Source organism: Taeniopygia guttata, chromosome 20 (genome assembly GCF_048771995.1).
Source record: "Taeniopygia guttata chromosome 20, bTaeGut7.mat, whole genome shotgun sequence".
Taxonomy (NCBI): Eukaryota; Metazoa; Chordata; class Aves; order Passeriformes; family Estrildidae; genus Taeniopygia; species Taeniopygia guttata.
The window spans coordinates 7304455-7321230 of record NC_133045.1 but is presented as its reverse complement, the minus strand read 5'-3'; the positions used below and the strand labels follow the sequence as shown (position 1 = coordinate 7321230).

Below are 16776 nucleotides of genomic sequence, written 5' to 3'. Positions count from 1 at the left end.
TGCATGTAATTCGTTCTGTCTTTGTCACAACATTATTGTAATAATGCTTCCTTCTCATTACCTGTTTCTGACATGATTACCTATAATCTGAATTTCTTCTGTAAGGAGCAGCACTTCCCAGGGAGGGGGCACTGGGGGGATCACCAGCTGTGACTGGGGATTTGTGTTAAGTAAAGAGAAGTGTTTAATGGCTGCCTCTGCTTCTAATAATTTTTCTTTGTAGTCTGGTGTTCATCATACATGCACATAGTTCCTCTGTAGCTGTTTGGCATGGCAAGGTTGGTTGGGCCCTGGAGGAAGCTACAGAGCTGCTCTTCTGGTGTGAGCCCTGCCCACTGTAATTACAGGCACTCTGCTCCTGCAGCTCCCTCCTGCCCTCTCCTCCCTCATCCTGTGTGGCAGCTTACCTAAAAACATGCCCTGCCAATTTGTCCCAAGAGTAGGCGCAGACTGCTCTGGACTTCCAGTGAACTGTAATGAGGAGTAAGGGGTGTCAGGAGAAGGGATGATCTCTTATTTTCCTCACCTCTACATTCTGCCTTGTGTCTTTTTTTCAGTTCTGTTTTCTGTTTTGTTTCTAATTTTATATAAAGAATGCTGGGAACCAAAAAGGCAAATTAATTGCCTGCAGTTAAAATACATTTTTTTTAAAGGGAATCTAAAGGAGTTTTGAATGGTTTTTTTGTGTATGTTTTTTTTTTTTTCTGTAAAAATCTATGATTATATCTGCATCCCTCAGACTGAAATATGCTCAACTGTCAGACAAAAAATGCCCATGCCTGTAACTCCTGACAGCTCTCTTTTGGCTGATTAATTCTGCTTTAAACTTTTTGTAAGTCACACAGCAAATATAACTCTCCAGGTTTGGCAGAGTTGTTTGCACACCACGATTGCCCCACATCCTGCTCTGAGGGTGACCTGGCAGCTCCTGCACCTGGTCAGTCATTACCTGTCCCAGCAGCCCTGGAGAGGCTGCAGGAACAGGGAATCCTTACAGCTACTTAAAGGTGGGGTTCAGGGGGGAACTGGTACCTGGAGATGCTGGTTTTGGGAACCCACAAAAGAGGATTCTGTCTGCAGGTACTGACAAGTGTGGGGTCAGGGCTGCCCCTGAGTGAGCCACAGGGAAGGTTTGAAGCCAAACGTGTTCCTTGTCCCCAGTGACCTTACACTGATGGGCAAGGGGAGTTATTTACCCTGGGTTGCTGGGCTGCCACGCTATTGCAAAACCCTCCCCCGGCTTTGTGGTGCCTGGGACTCTGTCAGGATGCATAAGTATTAAGTTACTGTTTTGAATATGTACATGTGTTCTCCACTCTGTGACAAGCTTGTGCCCACAGGCTACACAAATACTGCCAAGCATCACTTTTCCCATCCTTCCTAGGCTTTTTTCCTCCCCATTCATGGAACTATAGGTGTCAAAAATACAGATATTAGGTGAGCAATGGAGAAAATGTTCCACTCTTCTTGGTTAGTGGCTTGTGAAATGAAGAAAAAAATCCCTTTTCCTCAGTCTTGTGATTTCTTGTAATATCCCCATAGAATGTATAAATCATTACAAAACAATACAGTTGAGAATGATTTTTATTTATTGCTGACAATTAGAATGTGGTCAAAAGGTGATTGTATGAATTATTTGAGTGAAAAGTCAAAACTGGGAGCTTAACAGAATGAGATTTGAAAATAGTGAAACTATTTCTACAAAGAAAGGGCTTAAGTTTTTTTCTTTTGTCAGGGGGTGAGAGGGAAGAGAAATACAATTAGAGACTAAATAGTTAAGCACCATGAAAGCAGACTTGATTCTATTGCAATGTAAGAGGTCATCAATTTTTGTGCAAAGTTCCTTTCTGTCACCACTGTTCCTATACAGAGGAGAGTGTCTTGCTGTGTTAATGCTGAAATGGAAGGTTGATTCCATCACATTATGCAGGTGCTACTGCAAGTGTTACAAATCCCTTAACATGTGAAAATTTGTCACAAGAGAAGTCTACTTGCAGCTGTAAGGGCCCAGCCCTCCGAGGTGTGAACTCAAAATAAATTTTTGATCTCTCCCTTGGTGCCAGTCGTGCCAAACTGAAAAAGAAAAGAATAGAGAAAGAAAAAAAAAAAAGTATTTAGTTCAGGCTTGCATTGTCTTCTAGGAGATTCCCAAGAAACAGAACTGCAGTTACTTGAGACCCAGCCTTGGGTTTTGAGAATTACTTAGGGTTTGAGGCCAAGTGTAGACTAAGAAATGAGACAGTACCATCTTCCTTGACTCTCAAACAGAATTATGGAAAAGAGAGGTGCAATGTCTTAGGGCTGGATGCAAATTTTGATAAAACAAACTAAGAATAGAAAAACTTTGATAGCAAAGATCAGCAGGCTCTGTCCAATGCCTGCTTGGTTCATACCCATTTTGGCAATAATGATTTTTCTTATGGCCATTGCGCTTTGTTTTATATCTCCTTTTGGCCTAAATTAGCTTACTCTTCTACTGGAATAATGTTTTCCTTTTTTAAATTGATTATTAAGTCCAAATTGTTCCACAGTCAAAGCAAGTCAGGCTGCTTTACAAAAGAAGAAGCTTTAGGAAGTACAAACATTACTCAACAATGAGCTGATCCATAAAGCAGCAGAGTCCGGAGGAAAAGAAAATAAAAACCAGGAACAATTTGCTTTTATGTTTTGAAAAGGCAAGTTTTTTCCTGCTTTAAAGGAGAACAGAACAACGTTTTGTTTGGGATGAACCAAGGGGAGTGTCTGACTTGTTTGCTTTAGCCTAATTATTTTTGTAGTATCAGGGTATTGCATATGAAAATAAAAACAGAATGCCAAACTGTAGAATAAGCTGCAGAGAGACAACAGAATTTGAGATGTGCATTTGCTTTCCCAGGAAAAAAAGAATGTTAGCAGGTTTGGGTTGTTAAAGAAACTCTATGTGGAAAAACACCACGATTAAGGAATCATATCTACATATAGTTGGTGGCACTTTTGTTTTCAGAAATAGAAAATATAAAAAAAGACAAATCAAGTGTGGTTGGTTTTTTTTCCTCTTTCTGTTTGAGGAATTAGAGGTGCTGTTGGTGATACTGGAAGCAGCTTGCACTTACTTGATCTTGACCTGTTGGTTCATCAGAGTGACCAGCAGCACGCAGCGGCTGACGGGCTCCGGGAGGGGGTTGGCGTAGGAGATCTCCAGGGACACAGCTCTGTTCACCACAACCCGCCGGGGCACCTGAAGGACAAAACACGTTTCTGATCACTCCCAGGTTTATGCTTTCCTGCAGTCAGAGTTCAGTGGAGCTGCAAGTGGCATTTAGCTGACAGACATTAGCTTCCCTCATGTTTGAAGCTGGATGTGGCTTAGCTCAAGTGAAATTCAGTGAAACAGAGCCCTGCCTACACAGACATGTCCCATTAAACCTGTCTGATCTTTTAGTTGATGAGTGGCTTTTTTGGTGCATCATTGATTAGGATTAAAGTGCTAAAACAATAAGCACTGGTTAGAATTAAGGGTTTAAATCTGTATTTTGGCCAAGTTCTTTGAGGACCGCACAAGCACTTGCCAATACATGGAATGAAAACAAGTACTGTGGAACAGAAGGCAGTGGCTTGTGACTGGGAAAAAAAATAAGGTAACAGAGCTGTTCTGAAAAACAGGGCAGATTCAGGCCAAGGTTCAGCCTGGCCTCTCACATCCTTGCATTCTCAATTCAAGCAGGCAGAATTTTGGAACAACATCTGAAATGGTGGCCTAAGTGCAATACATTTATCCCTAGGTTCTCATCTTAATAACTGAGCTCCAGAAAGACCTTTTAGCATCTGTTCAGAACATCAGGGAGAAAATTGTTCACCTTAATGATGATGTTTGTGTCCTCTAAAATGATTGTCTTCTCCACCAGCAGCTTCAGCCCTTGGGAGCGCATGACTTCACACAAAGCAGTGACTTGGATCCTTTTGTCAGTGGTCAGATATCTTCCATAATGACTATAGGGGATCTTCACCCGGACATGCTTCACTAGAATTCAGACATATATTTAGGAACCATTACATTTTCAAAGCAAGCTAAAAAGAAAAGAGTTATAGTGATGGGTTTTATTAATTACTGAAGAGAAAAAAGATGGCAGTGGACTTTGTTTATATTTCCTTCTTGTGTATTTCCCTCTTCTGGTGATCCTTGCCTACTTTAGCTCATTTGACCCTTAGTTTTGAATAGAAGATTTTGGCCTGAAACTGAGGGAGTCTGCTTATCTACATTTCACAGGATTCCCGACCCTTTGTATTTCTTATGATTAGAGGTATAACCACTTTAATCTATTCCCTCCTTGAATCCTCTTTATTTTACCTCAGTCAAGAAGAAAGTTTGGGTCAAGTTTCACAGAGATCCTTTACAAGTGACCTGTTCAGCTGCTCATTGTAGTCCTACAATTTTTCTGCTGTGTATGGGAAAAATGTTTATCTTTGTAGCTCCTGAGGATGAAAAATATCTCTATAACAATTTAAATAGTCTTTACTCTCCAAAAGAAAGACATGGTTTCATTGTAACTTTTAACCTTTTTCCTAGATTATTTCTTTTTGTGTGTTGCCTGTTGGGTGCCAGAAGGCACACAACAGACTTTTTTTACTTGTTAAGAGTAAGGTGTGCTGCTATGTAATAATCACCACACACACATGCACATATGTATACATATAGAAACCATGACACACACACATAGTGCTGCTTCTGGAGCTATAAGTGTAGCCTTGTATGTAAGATTTCATGAGACATCCACTTAATGCGTGAACTAGTGAAATTTTTCAGAGAAAAAAAAAATGTAAAATGTATTCATAAACAATGAGTAGCTGCACTACAAAACTGATACAGGTATGATACTGATGCTTCCTCCTGCCCTGCTGTGGCTAGGAGCAGAGCTCTATTGGCTCCTTAGGGACATTAAAAGTTACCTTGTTTAGGACCAAGCTCCAAAGAAGTGGCTGCCTTCAGGATCTCTGTCACTGCTCTCCTTGTGTACAGGATGGTGGAGGCACTCATGTCCACCCTGATGCTCTTGCGGTCAGAGGAGAGGTTGTTGAGCACCAGGACCAGGTTAATGTCTTTGCCAAAAACTGGAGGTTCAACCAGCTTGAATTTCCCAGCGATGCCAGGGTTTCTCATTGTCTCTGAAGATCTTCCCCTGGGAGACTCTGTGTGTCCTTCTGTGACATTTATTCCCAGTAGCTTACCCAAGGCCTTTCTATAGACTCGTCTTTCCTCAGCAGAACCTGGTGGAAGCAGAGAACCAAGTAAAATGCTGCTTTTGTTGCAAATGCACTTCTTCTGTGTAAAGGTTTTCAGACCAACACAGGGTATCAGCATCACTCAGAAATATGCAATACCCAAAAGCTCCCTGTATCTTCATTAAGCCTCCAGTCAGGTTTTTCACAGGGGATATACCATGACAAGGTGAATAAATCATTGAAATGAAATATGATGCATTTGTATTTGTTTAGAAGTGAGATTTCTTTTTTTCTGGTCAGAACATGCAGTAATGTGCTAAGTGATACTCCGCTGATCTGATGGCAGCTAGCCTCTGTATTAAACATGGTTGCACTAAAACACTGAGGAGTGAAACCCTGAGGGTTTATTTGCCTTGGGTAGTAAAATGTATTTTATAGCCCTGTTTTGTGTATGCATTAAATTTTACACTTCTGTGGAAGGGATTAAAGTATATTTTGTATTGTCCCTTAATAAGGAAGCTACTGAATGCACAAACCCAAGAACATAATACCCATTGTATTAAGAAAGCAATCTGAACACACTGCCAGAAATATTTTCTGAAGGCAGGAGAGAGATGTTCAAACCAGGCAGGTTATCCATTGCAGCTTCCCAGCACCAAGGATTCAGTAGGTAATAAAAGGAGAACACTTGTGCTAATTCCTCTACCTTCTGGATATTTGTAGTTAGCAGTGACATCCACACGGCCATTGCTGCCCACAGCTTTGGTGCTGATAGATCTGCCAATGATTTCAGTATCACAATAAACTCTTTTCTTGGTTCCATCATTGTACACAATCCATCTGTTGCAGTCAGCGTTCACCTCTGAGTACACAAACAAGGTGTCGTAATCCAGGTCTATTTCACCTTCTTTAATGGCTAAGACAGATGCAGGGCCACACTGAAACATTCCTACAGTGTAAAAAAAAAAAAGGTTAAACTTTATCGGTTGTGCTCAGTTTGGAGAAGGACTCTTAAGGCAGGCTGAGAGCTTAGGCTGTTACCTCTGCTTTGTTCCTGTGGAGTTGCATCTAAAACTTGCCACCCATTGTATGACCTTCCCAGGTCTGGGCGAATGAACCAGCTTTCGTTCCAGACATGGTAATCCCTGGAGACAAAGAACAATGTCTAAAAAATGATAATATAGAGTAGTCATGCAAACTTCCAGTTGGAGAGGAGTAGTGAATTTAAAAAAAAAATTTCTAAACTCTAAACTGAGACACAAAGTGTCAAGTTACAGTACCTCTTTCAAAGGACAGATTTACTGCCTGCTTTTGAGGTATAGACCTCAGGGCAGGGAGGGAGAAAATCATGAAGTATGTTGTTTGTTTGTTTTTCAAATGGATGTCTGCAGTATTAATTTAGATGGTTGTATTACATTTTGCCCACTCAATTGCTTTTGTACTATTAGTGTTTGTGGTTTTAGGTCTCCTAGATCCTCTCTATTGTTGTTGATGAGATGGAAGAAATTATATTTACCATGTGGAATCCTTGCTGATATTAAGACTCCTTCCAGAGCTGTCATAGTACTTATCAATACTCAGGTTTCTGTCCACGTCATGAGCAGAGTTAAAATTTGAAACCAAACGAGTTGGAATCCCCAAGCACCTCAAAACTGAAATACATTTCATAAAAAAACAAACAAGCAAGAAATGCAACAGAACACACACAGCTTTAGTTCAATGATTACAAATATCTGAGAAACAAAATGTCTAAATATTTTGTGATTCTTCAGCATTAGTGGTCTTCACAGCACTATTCCTTTTGTAGAAATTATTGCTTTGTAGTTTTGATAAAACCAGAGGTCCCAGATGCCTCCATTTCAGCCCAGCCCTCTATCCTGACAGCTTACCTGTGCACATCACACCTGCAAACACCCAGCACTGGCCGTACTGAACAGGTCTGTAGTTGTCCTGGCGCCATTTCTTGAGGATCACCACGCTGCCATCCCACCTGGACGGGTTCTCATGCGAGTGGAAACTTCCCTGCCACTTCCCCAGGAGAACTCCATTATCGTTATCATTTCCATTGATCTAAAGAGAGGCCAGTGGACAGAATGCACAAAATGAAGTGTCTGCAGTGCACTGTCTTTAGCTCATTCTGTTGTTTTGGCTGAGTCTCAGTGGTGCTTTCTGCTCACCCCTGTGAGGTTGGGGTTAAGGTGTCCATTTCTTACCATAGAACTGATTACTCGGCCCACATATTTGGGATCTCCTCTGCGGGACACATCCATGGCTGGGTCCTGACGGTAGTACAGGCTCAGATCAAGCATGGTGAGGCAGATGTTTAGGAGGTCTTGAAACTGTGATCAGATAAGTTACATTCTTAAGAAAATGGATGGTTTCACAAGCAGAATTGAAGGAGATTTTACTACTGCAGTTCCTTCTTTCTGAGATATCCCAGCCCAAAAGTGATAGGGACAGTGGGACACACTGTGAGTAAACCACAAGTAAGGCTACCCAGGTTTCTGCAGTTATTATATAAACAGCAAATAATGATAAGATAAATGCTGTTGAAGACAGAATGAAAGTCCAAACAAATTCCTTGTGACTTACCTGTCCATAAAACCACCCTCTTGCTTCAATGTACCTTGCATTGCCCACAAAGATTATTCCATTTTCATTTAGAACATATTCTTGTCTCTCATTTTCATTGGACATGTAGACATCATCACCTGAAAACCAAGTTGGGCAGGCATAAAGCTGAGAATACCAGCAACCTTTCAGAAACATTTTTGTCCTGATTTAGCAAGGAGAAAACTTCTATTTGCAAAATAGAAATGTTACAGCTCCATGAACAGGCACAGTTCAGCAATAATGTCTGTTATAATATATGGCCAGGGAAGGTGGGGGGGTGAAAGAAGGATTCATATTATATTACTTAACCTTTTCCCCCTACTTTTAGTGTAGCCTTGTGTATTATCTAAATGTCTCCTGTCTGCACACTGTTTTTGTGAGAAAGATAGACAAAGGTCCAGGCTAGCTCACCGCATTTTTCTGTCTTCTCAGTGTGGTTAGAAGTGGAACAGATTGGAAAAGATTTGAAAAGAACAATACAGATGACATTTTTCTCTTTTTTCCAGATGTATTTGTCTTGTTTTAAGATTCCTAAATGAAGATCTTTTCTTGCCTGATTCAAAGTCCTATCAGGAATGTTATTAGGATAACCTGCTCAGCCATTCACTTGGAGTTCATTGCTCCTCATTGTTCTTCCAAGTTTATGGCACAGTATTTAGCTGCTATGAAAGCAGTGGTTCCCACAGAGGTTTAGGTTGTTTTAGTTTCTCTTAGTTAGTCTTTAGTTACTCTTTAATTACTCTTTAGGTAGCAATAGCTACCTTAGCTCTGCTTTTAATTCCATAATGTTTAAAGATACTTTCTGAAAGGTTCAAGATTGCAGGAAATACATACAAAAAGATCAGCTTTTCTATTTTATTGAATCAGCTCCTTTACCTTCCTATAGGAACTTCCCATCCTTCCCTTCCTGCAAATAAAAAATTGCAGTTTATTTAAAAAATTGTATCATGTGATATAAATCTATTTTTGTGGTTGCTGTCCATACTTTTCAAAAATAATATCATCACTGTTGATTCCTGAAGTTTTGGGGTAGCATGGACATGGAGACCTGTGTGCAGTTTCAGGTGCTGTACTTCAAGGTGTGGACCAGTTGGAAAAAGTGGGAGGAGCAATAAGAATGCTCAGCATTCCTGAAAATCTGAAGTATGAATTAACTCCGAATTATTTAAAGTAGGAAGCAAATGGGAGCAAGGAATAGCTTAAGCATTGTAATAAATTCCAGAAATTCTTGTGAAGAGGATGGGGCAGGAGGAAATAAAACCTGTTCTTGGTGTCTATCATACGTAGGAGAAATTATATAATGAAGTCAAAGCAAGAAAGATTTGGTTAGTTAATAGGATAAAGATCTAATAGAAATGCTTGTATTTATTGGAGGGAATTGCCAGGGGAGGTGCTGGAGCTTCCCTAAAGACTGGTCATTGAGAAGGAGTTCAAGACCTCTCAGGAATGACCTAAGTGCTGAACTGAACCTGCCTTAGAGCCCTGGTGTGGGACTAGGTGACTTTCTAAGATCCTTCTAGCCCTGTGAGTTTATTATTCTGAGCAATCTAAATGTCCTTGTATAATCACTTGAAGAACATTTTTTTTTCTCCTAAGGTTTATGTGCTCTCAATAAACCTTTATAGCTTACTAAACTACTTTTTTTTTTTTTCTTTTGGTCCAGAAGATTTTTCATGTATTAATTTATCCTAGTAACCCTTCACTGAACGTGGTTTAATTCTTGTCATCTCATCCAATGGCATTAAGTCTGACTAACTGTTTTCTCTTATACAGCTTAAGATTGCATTTTTCTTTTTCAGGGCCATTTCACTTTGGTTCTTCTTCTTTGATTAATAAGGGCTTTCACATTCTTCATGATTTCCAGGTGATAAGTCTGTCACTGAAATCATTGTTATTTCTCCCTAGAGGCGTGATCTTTTATTTCCTATTATTATATCTTATTTCTTCTCACCTTCTCCACTCTCTAAGGTCAGCCAGTTATTTCTGTGTGTTGTCCCCGCCCATCTGGGCATGGACAATGCTGTTTAATGTTGTTGTGCCAAAGTCAGTGATGAACTATTTGATCTGAGTGTTTTTTCAGATGACACTTAAGGATCCACTCTCTAGTAGCTTTTCTCCAGTCCAGTATTTTTTCTTTCATCTCTAGTCCTGACTGTTTTCTTATAAGTAGTTCTTTATTGATATTACAGTTAATGAATTAATTTCTGTATTCCTCAGTTTAAGGACTAATCTCCCACCTGGAACCATATCTACAGACCAGATTTGCCTTTTATCCTTTGCCAAGAAAATAAATTTCCCATTTCCCTTCTGCTATGACACTTACAATAGTGGTAACATACCCTCAAACTGAATCTGTTCCTGTTTTTCAGGATCAGGGAGCTATTGCACTCTGAGGACTTATTCAGCAGCATCCTTCATTCAGCATTAAGGATACTCCCTTTTATCTGTCAGTAGCCAATGCATCATCTGGTAAATCTGGAGGACTCTTCCACAAAAACATTAGTTTAAAATTGTAATGGGCACAGCTTAATTTTTGAGGTTTCCAGCTGAGAAGAGTTTGGTCTCTTGAGTACCACTGCCATGCTGCTGTTCCAGTTCAGGAGCTGTCACATATTGCTGTCCCTGCAATGTGGTTTCCATCAATTACAAGTTACACAGAAATTATTTTTCAGGGATTTCTGGGGAGGTTTTTCCCCTCAGGACTGTGCAGAGATGGTCTGAGTTTCCTGAACATATTTGTATAATTATTTCTGTCTTCCAGGACTTGCTGAGCTAATTAGCAGATTTTTTCATCTTGGCTATTGACGCATTTCTTAGTGGCTCTTGACTAACATATGGTCATGTAAAAAAATAATGGATGATTGTGGCTACTTTTCTCTTATAAGCTGTTTACTCACTGGGGTGGCTAAGAGCTCTCTTAACACCAGGGTGTCATGTTTTCAGGCTAATCCAGCTTTCTACACTATTCCATAGCTGCAAAATACAAGGTTAGAAATTTGCAGCCTCAGCATTTTGCAGGAGAAATGCAGAAAAGAAAAGCTGGAGCAATAAGAGGTGTCCATTTTCAAAAGAAGAACATGGGACTGGGACAGGGGCCAGCAGTGTGTGCTTGTCACCCAGAACGCCAACCACATCCTGGGCTGCACCAACAGGGGTGGGCAGCAGGCTGAGGGAGGGATTCTCCCCCGTGACTCTGCCTTTGTGAGACACCACCTGGAACACTGCATCCAGTTCTGAGCTTCTCAGCACAAGGAAGATGTGGAGCAGTTAGAGCTTCCAGAGGAGGCCACGGAGCTGCTCTGAGGTCTGGAGCCCTCTGCTCTGGAGTCAGGCTGGGAGAGCTGGGTGTGTTCATCCTGGGGAAGGGAAGGCTCTAGGAAGAGCTCATTGTGGCCTTCCAGTGCCTAAAGGGGCTTACAAAAAGGAGGGAGAGCAACACTTTACATGGGCTGAGAGTGATAGGACAAGAGGGAGCTGTTACAACCTAAAAAGGGAGAGATTCAGATTAGCTGTTAGGAAGAAATTCTTCAGTGATGCCCTGGAAGAGTTTGCCCAGAGAAGCCCTTGTCTGCAGAAAAAGTGATCTGCTCAGTTCTGAAGAGGCTGTGATACAACCACATGTAGCACATTGTGTTAGGGTACAAAGGGGGTGGCAGCAGCTTATTTAATGCAGTTAAACCAGACCTCTGAGCACAGAGCTGAGATTGCAGCCTCTGGTGACCCAAAGAGAGACAGCCTGAGGGAGCAGCTCTGTACAGGTGGGAAGGCAACAGGGTCAGCTGTGTTCAAGAGCAAATGCATTGGCACCTACCTGGGCACCAGGGGTTGAACAGCAACACAAACTGGCCCAGGTATCTGGAGAAGATCTTGTTCCCTGAGGTGACACGGAGGCTGAGGTTGTATCGCCCAATGACAGCGTTGGCAGGACTGGAAATTGTGAAGGTCGTGGCTCCAGCATCGCTGGGTCCTTGGGCAGCACTCCAGCCACTGCCCCCCGCCTCAGAGAGGTTGAATGCTGCCCTTGTGCGATGGGACTCCGAGGGGGATGGCCCTGCCAGAAAGAAGGAGTCACTGGTTTCCATTCCAGAGTGTGGTTTCAACATTAACCTCACACTTGAAATTGAGCACATTGGGGTGCGGGAAGCACTAAAAATACAGGCAGAAAAATCCTATGTCTAAAGAAATAAGGAGAGAACTATGAGGAGTAAAGATTACAGTTCTCTGAGAACACGGATTAGCTATGGGAGTGTTACCTATTTCAGTGACAAATCCTAGGCTCTCCCCATTCTGCCTGGGTCTGTTGAAGTACAGGGTGATATTGAAGGCTTGTCCTCGCCTCACAGTCAGCTCGGTGTTGGCATATCTGTCCGTGTGGTGGTTGGCTGCATTCACTGATGGCTGCCAGCTGATGTGTGTTGGGGTCAGGTCTATAAAACACAAGAAAAGTCATGAAGAAGCAACTGGCGTGAGGTCATTTGCTGTTTAGTGGCATGATGAGGTTACTAAGAGCAATTACCTTTTGTGGGAGGAAGTACAACTAAAAAGCAGATGCCCCATTAAATTAAGTCTATTGGTCAATAATGGAAATGTTTGCTTGGGTTTTGTTAAAGAGTCCTCATGCAGAGCACTTATGTACTTCCTATACAGGGTTGGATGCTCTTTTACCACTTAAAAAGAAATCTACAGGGGCAAATTCGTGTCATTTCATAATCAGCACCAAATAAGGTGTCCTGTAGTCCCTCTATGTTTTCAACATACATATTTTTAGGATCACAGGAATGGCAATTAGGACATCTTACTTTTCCTGCTTAGATCCTGATGCCGTTTGGCCTGGATGCAGGGAAAAATGCATAGTGAGAGACCATCTGTCTTATATGGATGAACAAGAGGTATTTGAGGACATGCTGAAGCTTTTGACAAATCAATCCATCTGTCTGAATCTAGCTCTGTTCAAAGTGGCAGCTGGACCACTGGAGTTCCTCTTCCAGTAGGCAGTAACTTCATGTCATAGAAGAATTCTTGCAGAGTGCTTGGAGTTCTCTGATATTGTGTCCTGCACATATGGTGCTATTATGGTCTGTGGTTTAAACCCCATAAAGTAGTTCCTGACGCCTCAAATGCTAAACTGACTTTCTGGCAAGCAAATATGACTATGATATCCCTTGCAAGATTGTTTTCCCTTCCCTGTTTTCTATCCATGCTCAAACCTGAGCAGTTATGCTGTCTTTGGGAATGCTGAGAAGCACCTTCTGTGTTTATATCTGCCCTGGGAGGCTCTACAAAATACACCTGGAGCATTGTGTTTCAAGTTTTGACAAATGCTCAGGGCAAGTACCTTGATGAAGGCTCTTCTAAGTCATTTTTATGAAGGTCAGTGTCATAAGTGCAATGAGGTTGGGGGTGGGGGTAGTGGGGACAGGATGGGGACACATGACCACCACCATTTTAAAGGGAAATCAAAATAAAACAATAATAACAACAAAAAGAATAGGATGGAAAGGATGGATTTATGCCTATGTAATATTATTGTAGGGATCTTCAAACAAGCTTCTAGGTCTATACCACAGAGATTATCAGTGAAATGCTAAATCAGGTGTGAAACAATATAGCTGCATATTAAACCACAATTTACATCTAATCCTTAAACAAGAGGTAAAAGGAAAACTAATTTTGCAAAAAAGTGCTATAATTAAATTCAAGGAAGAATTTTCAAGAAAGAGATAATGTGAGAAAGTATTGATGAAAAGGAGAATTTTTAGCATGACTATATAGTACAACAGCAATCTGCAGTTAGCTGCTGCTCTCCCTGCAAAGCTGATTTGTCAATGCTTTTTCCAGCATTAAATGAGAAAGAACTTTGCTTTGCAATTGCCCAGCTCAATAATCATATTCATTTCAAACTTGAGCAAGCAGAGATGCTCTCAGTTACTATTTTCCTTTGGTAGAGTTTTATTGCATCTTTGAATTCCCATCTGTAGGTTCCATGCTCACAGCTTCATTAGATTGGATTACACAAATTTTGTTAATACCAAGCACAAGACATCTCTGACAAAGTATTTAAAATATGGTGCCTTTTGATCTAATGAAAATTCTTTTCTCCTGCCTGTCCCAGTATCCTCTGTTTAGCTCAAAAATTATTCTCAAACAAGTCTTAATAATAACAACATTAAAACTTTGAAAATGAAGTGCAAGAACAAATTACAATATGAAATTACCTTCAGATAAGAAATCTGAGCAGATACCTACAGGGCATGAATCCTGAGGAAACAGCCCTGAGTAAATATCTGCTGAAGGGAAGCAAATGACTTGCAGAACTCACCTGCCATTCCCTCAGTTTATGAGAATTGCATACAACTTCTACTTTGTTCTTCAAGGATGTCCAAGTCACATCAATCATAAAAAGAAAAGGCACATCAATCTTTTCGTGCTGTCAGCTGAAATTTGAGAGAAGGGAGAGGTACTTAGCAGTTGTTATTAATACCTGTAAAGTTGTCAAACGAATTAACTGGTTCCTATAATATATGTCTGTCTAATGCCAGAGTTCCTACTCAACGTGGGTGTAATTATGGGAGGAGATACCAAAATTATTTACTCAGAGGAAATGCATGCTCTTGAATCCCAAGACAAGAGCTTCCTACAAAGATAATAGGTGTGCCATGAATAAGTTATCTTTAAGGATGAGGAAATGGGGAACGCGGTGGGACGTAAAAGCTATCTGAAGGAAAAAGGAGCATTTCCTGATGACTTAACTTCCAAGTTGGTTAATATCACTTCTGGGTTTATCCAATAGCTGTGGGTTGGTTTCAGAGGGTTTTTTATGGTCTAATATTATCTCCAATGCCCTATGACAAATAAAATTATAAACTCCCACTAGAAACAAGTATCTGTTTACCTGTTAAGTTAGCTCCATATATTAGTATTTCCCAAAAGTTTTATTTCAAAAAGAACTCAGAAACTAATAACCTTGAGTACTTCTTGTCAGCATAAACTTTAAGCTTTGTCCATTTTAACAAGCATGACTATATTTATTTCTGGGCTTATGAATATATTTATTTTTGATTTTGTACCATCACTTTTTGTAAAAGAGTACAAGTAATAAAATTATATAGTTTTGAAGAGGATTATCTGCTTAAGATCTGCAGCCCCACTGATCATGTTTTAGCACTCAGTAAAGACATAAAAATAAATTAGTCTGAGTTTTAAGTTACAGAGAAAGAAAAACCAACTGAAATAGCAAAAGTTAAGTGCCAGCAGCTGTTTCTAAGGTAGATTTTACAAAACAGGCTTTGTACCTTTTTGAGAAACTTTGTTTTCCTTTTACAAAGACTATGAGTACTTATTAATATGACAGTCATGCTAGCCCTATCCCAAAGCTTTTCCCACTAGGCAGCAGTACACCTGGCACAGCACATCTCCACTTACATTATAATTCAGCGGTTCTTCCTTCCCTTGGAAGTTTCCGGGATGTTCAGACTGTCAAGGCTTGTTCCGGGAATCACCTCAAATGGGTTTGATTGCTGTCCAGAGGTACTTCAGTTGGTCTTTTTCTCTTTTCCTTAATTCATATTCCTTGGAAACCATAAGAGCCACAAGCCTCTGATGTTACCCGGTCTTCACACAGGGCCCTAGTGACAAACCGCATCGACCAGTTCTTAAGTTCAGGCGTTCGGTACTTACAGTGATTGCCTCAGATGTTACACATTGCTCCCACTGGCATTTGACTGTTTCCTTTTTTCTTTGCTGCTCACACACGTAATTAAGTCTCAGAACACTTTTTCTGTTTTGGCTGCAACCACCTCCTTCACCTCTGCAAGGCACGCCCACAGTGGTGCTCACCGAGCCACCAGAACCTCTCTCAGACTGGCCTACATCCCAAACTGGCACCTGCCAGTCTCACCTTCACCACAGCAAAGCACCAGCAGCTGCTGTTGCAATCCCTTTGGAATGCAGCAGTCATGGTTCCTAAGTGACTAATGACTGAACGTTGTCACAGGTGTTTTTCCTAGCTCAATTCCACCCACCTGGCATCCAAAATGGTTCAAAATATTTTGTTTCTCTTTTTCCCTTGTATCGGAGTCTTGGAATTGCAGTTCAATTTGCTAACTTTCAGAGAAAAACTTCTAGATTTTATTTATATCCTTAATAATTTTGTCTACTGTTCATATCCCCAGAGTAACTAAATCTACCTTACAATGTCTTGTTACTACGTTCTGCTACAAAGAGGAAATCAGTTTAAATTCCACAAAAAAAGACCCCATGGCAGAATCTCCTCCATAAGTCTGTATTGGAGTGTCTTTTACTCACACTCATTAACTTCATGTGCAGTGAGTGTTGCTGGGAGGGTCTGATCTAAGGGTTTCTCTCATTTCTGCTTGTGCAATTCACTTAACTTCAGCACAATCTGGGTGTTTCACACACACAAGAGATGCGAAAAGAAGTCATTTAGTGTATATCTACATTCTAAACTCAAGGCTGTGCTTGAGCTTGAACTTCTGCTGTAGTTTACTGTAGCCCAGAGGAGCCCACCGAGGTGATCAGAGGGATGGAGCTCCTCTCCTGTGAGGAAATCTGAGGGAATTTGGTTTCTTCAGCCTGGAAAAGAGAAAGCTTCTGGGTGATCTAATTGTGGCCTGCCAGTACCTGGAGGGAGCCTACCAGAAAGATGGAGAGAGACTAGTTACAAGGTGTGGAGTGACAGGACAAGGGGGAATGGCTTCAAACTGACACAGATTACGTTTAGATTGGATATTAGGAAAAAAAACTTCCCTTTAAGGGTGCTGTGGACCTGGCACAGGTTGCCCAGAGGAGCTGTGGCTGCCCCATCCCTGGTAGTGTTCAAGGCTAACTCTGAGAAAACTGGTCTGGTGAAAAGTGACCCTGCCCACTACAGGGGGATTGGATGCAGATTATCTTTGGGGTCCCTTCCAACCCAAGCCATTCTGTGAATCTGTGATTTACACAATG

At 41.0% G+C, this 16776-nt stretch overlaps 1 protein-coding gene across 2 annotated transcripts; it reads right to left on the bottom strand.

Moving 5' to 3' along the window:
• Nucleotides 1-1566: 1566 nt before the first annotated feature.
• On the bottom strand, nt 1567-15688 carry LOC100221991 (protein-glutamine gamma-glutamyltransferase 6). 2 transcript variants are annotated; one of them, XM_072917072.1, is made up of 15 exons: nt 15490-15688; nt 15235-15381; nt 14132-14246; nt 12066-12239; nt 11624-11863; nt 7792-7910; nt 7413-7538; nt 7089-7269; nt 6716-6851; nt 6241-6344; nt 5906-6148; nt 4927-5244; nt 3837-4000; nt 3093-3217; nt 1567-2073 (listed from the first exon to the last, which is right to left on the bottom strand). In XM_072917072.1, the coding sequence occupies exons 3-15, from the start codon at nt 14136-14138 to the stop codon at nt 1923-1925; spliced, it is 2088 nt and encodes a 695-aa protein (XP_072773173.1). In that variant the 5' UTR covers nt 14139-14246; nt 15235-15381; nt 15490-15688; the 3' UTR covers nt 1567-1922. The 2 variants fall into 2 exon arrangements, with proteins under 2 accessions (XP_072773173.1, XP_030144818.4); XM_030288958.4 differs by having other exon boundaries at nt 15235-15688.
• Between the last annotated feature and the right edge of the window lie 1088 nt (nt 15689-16776).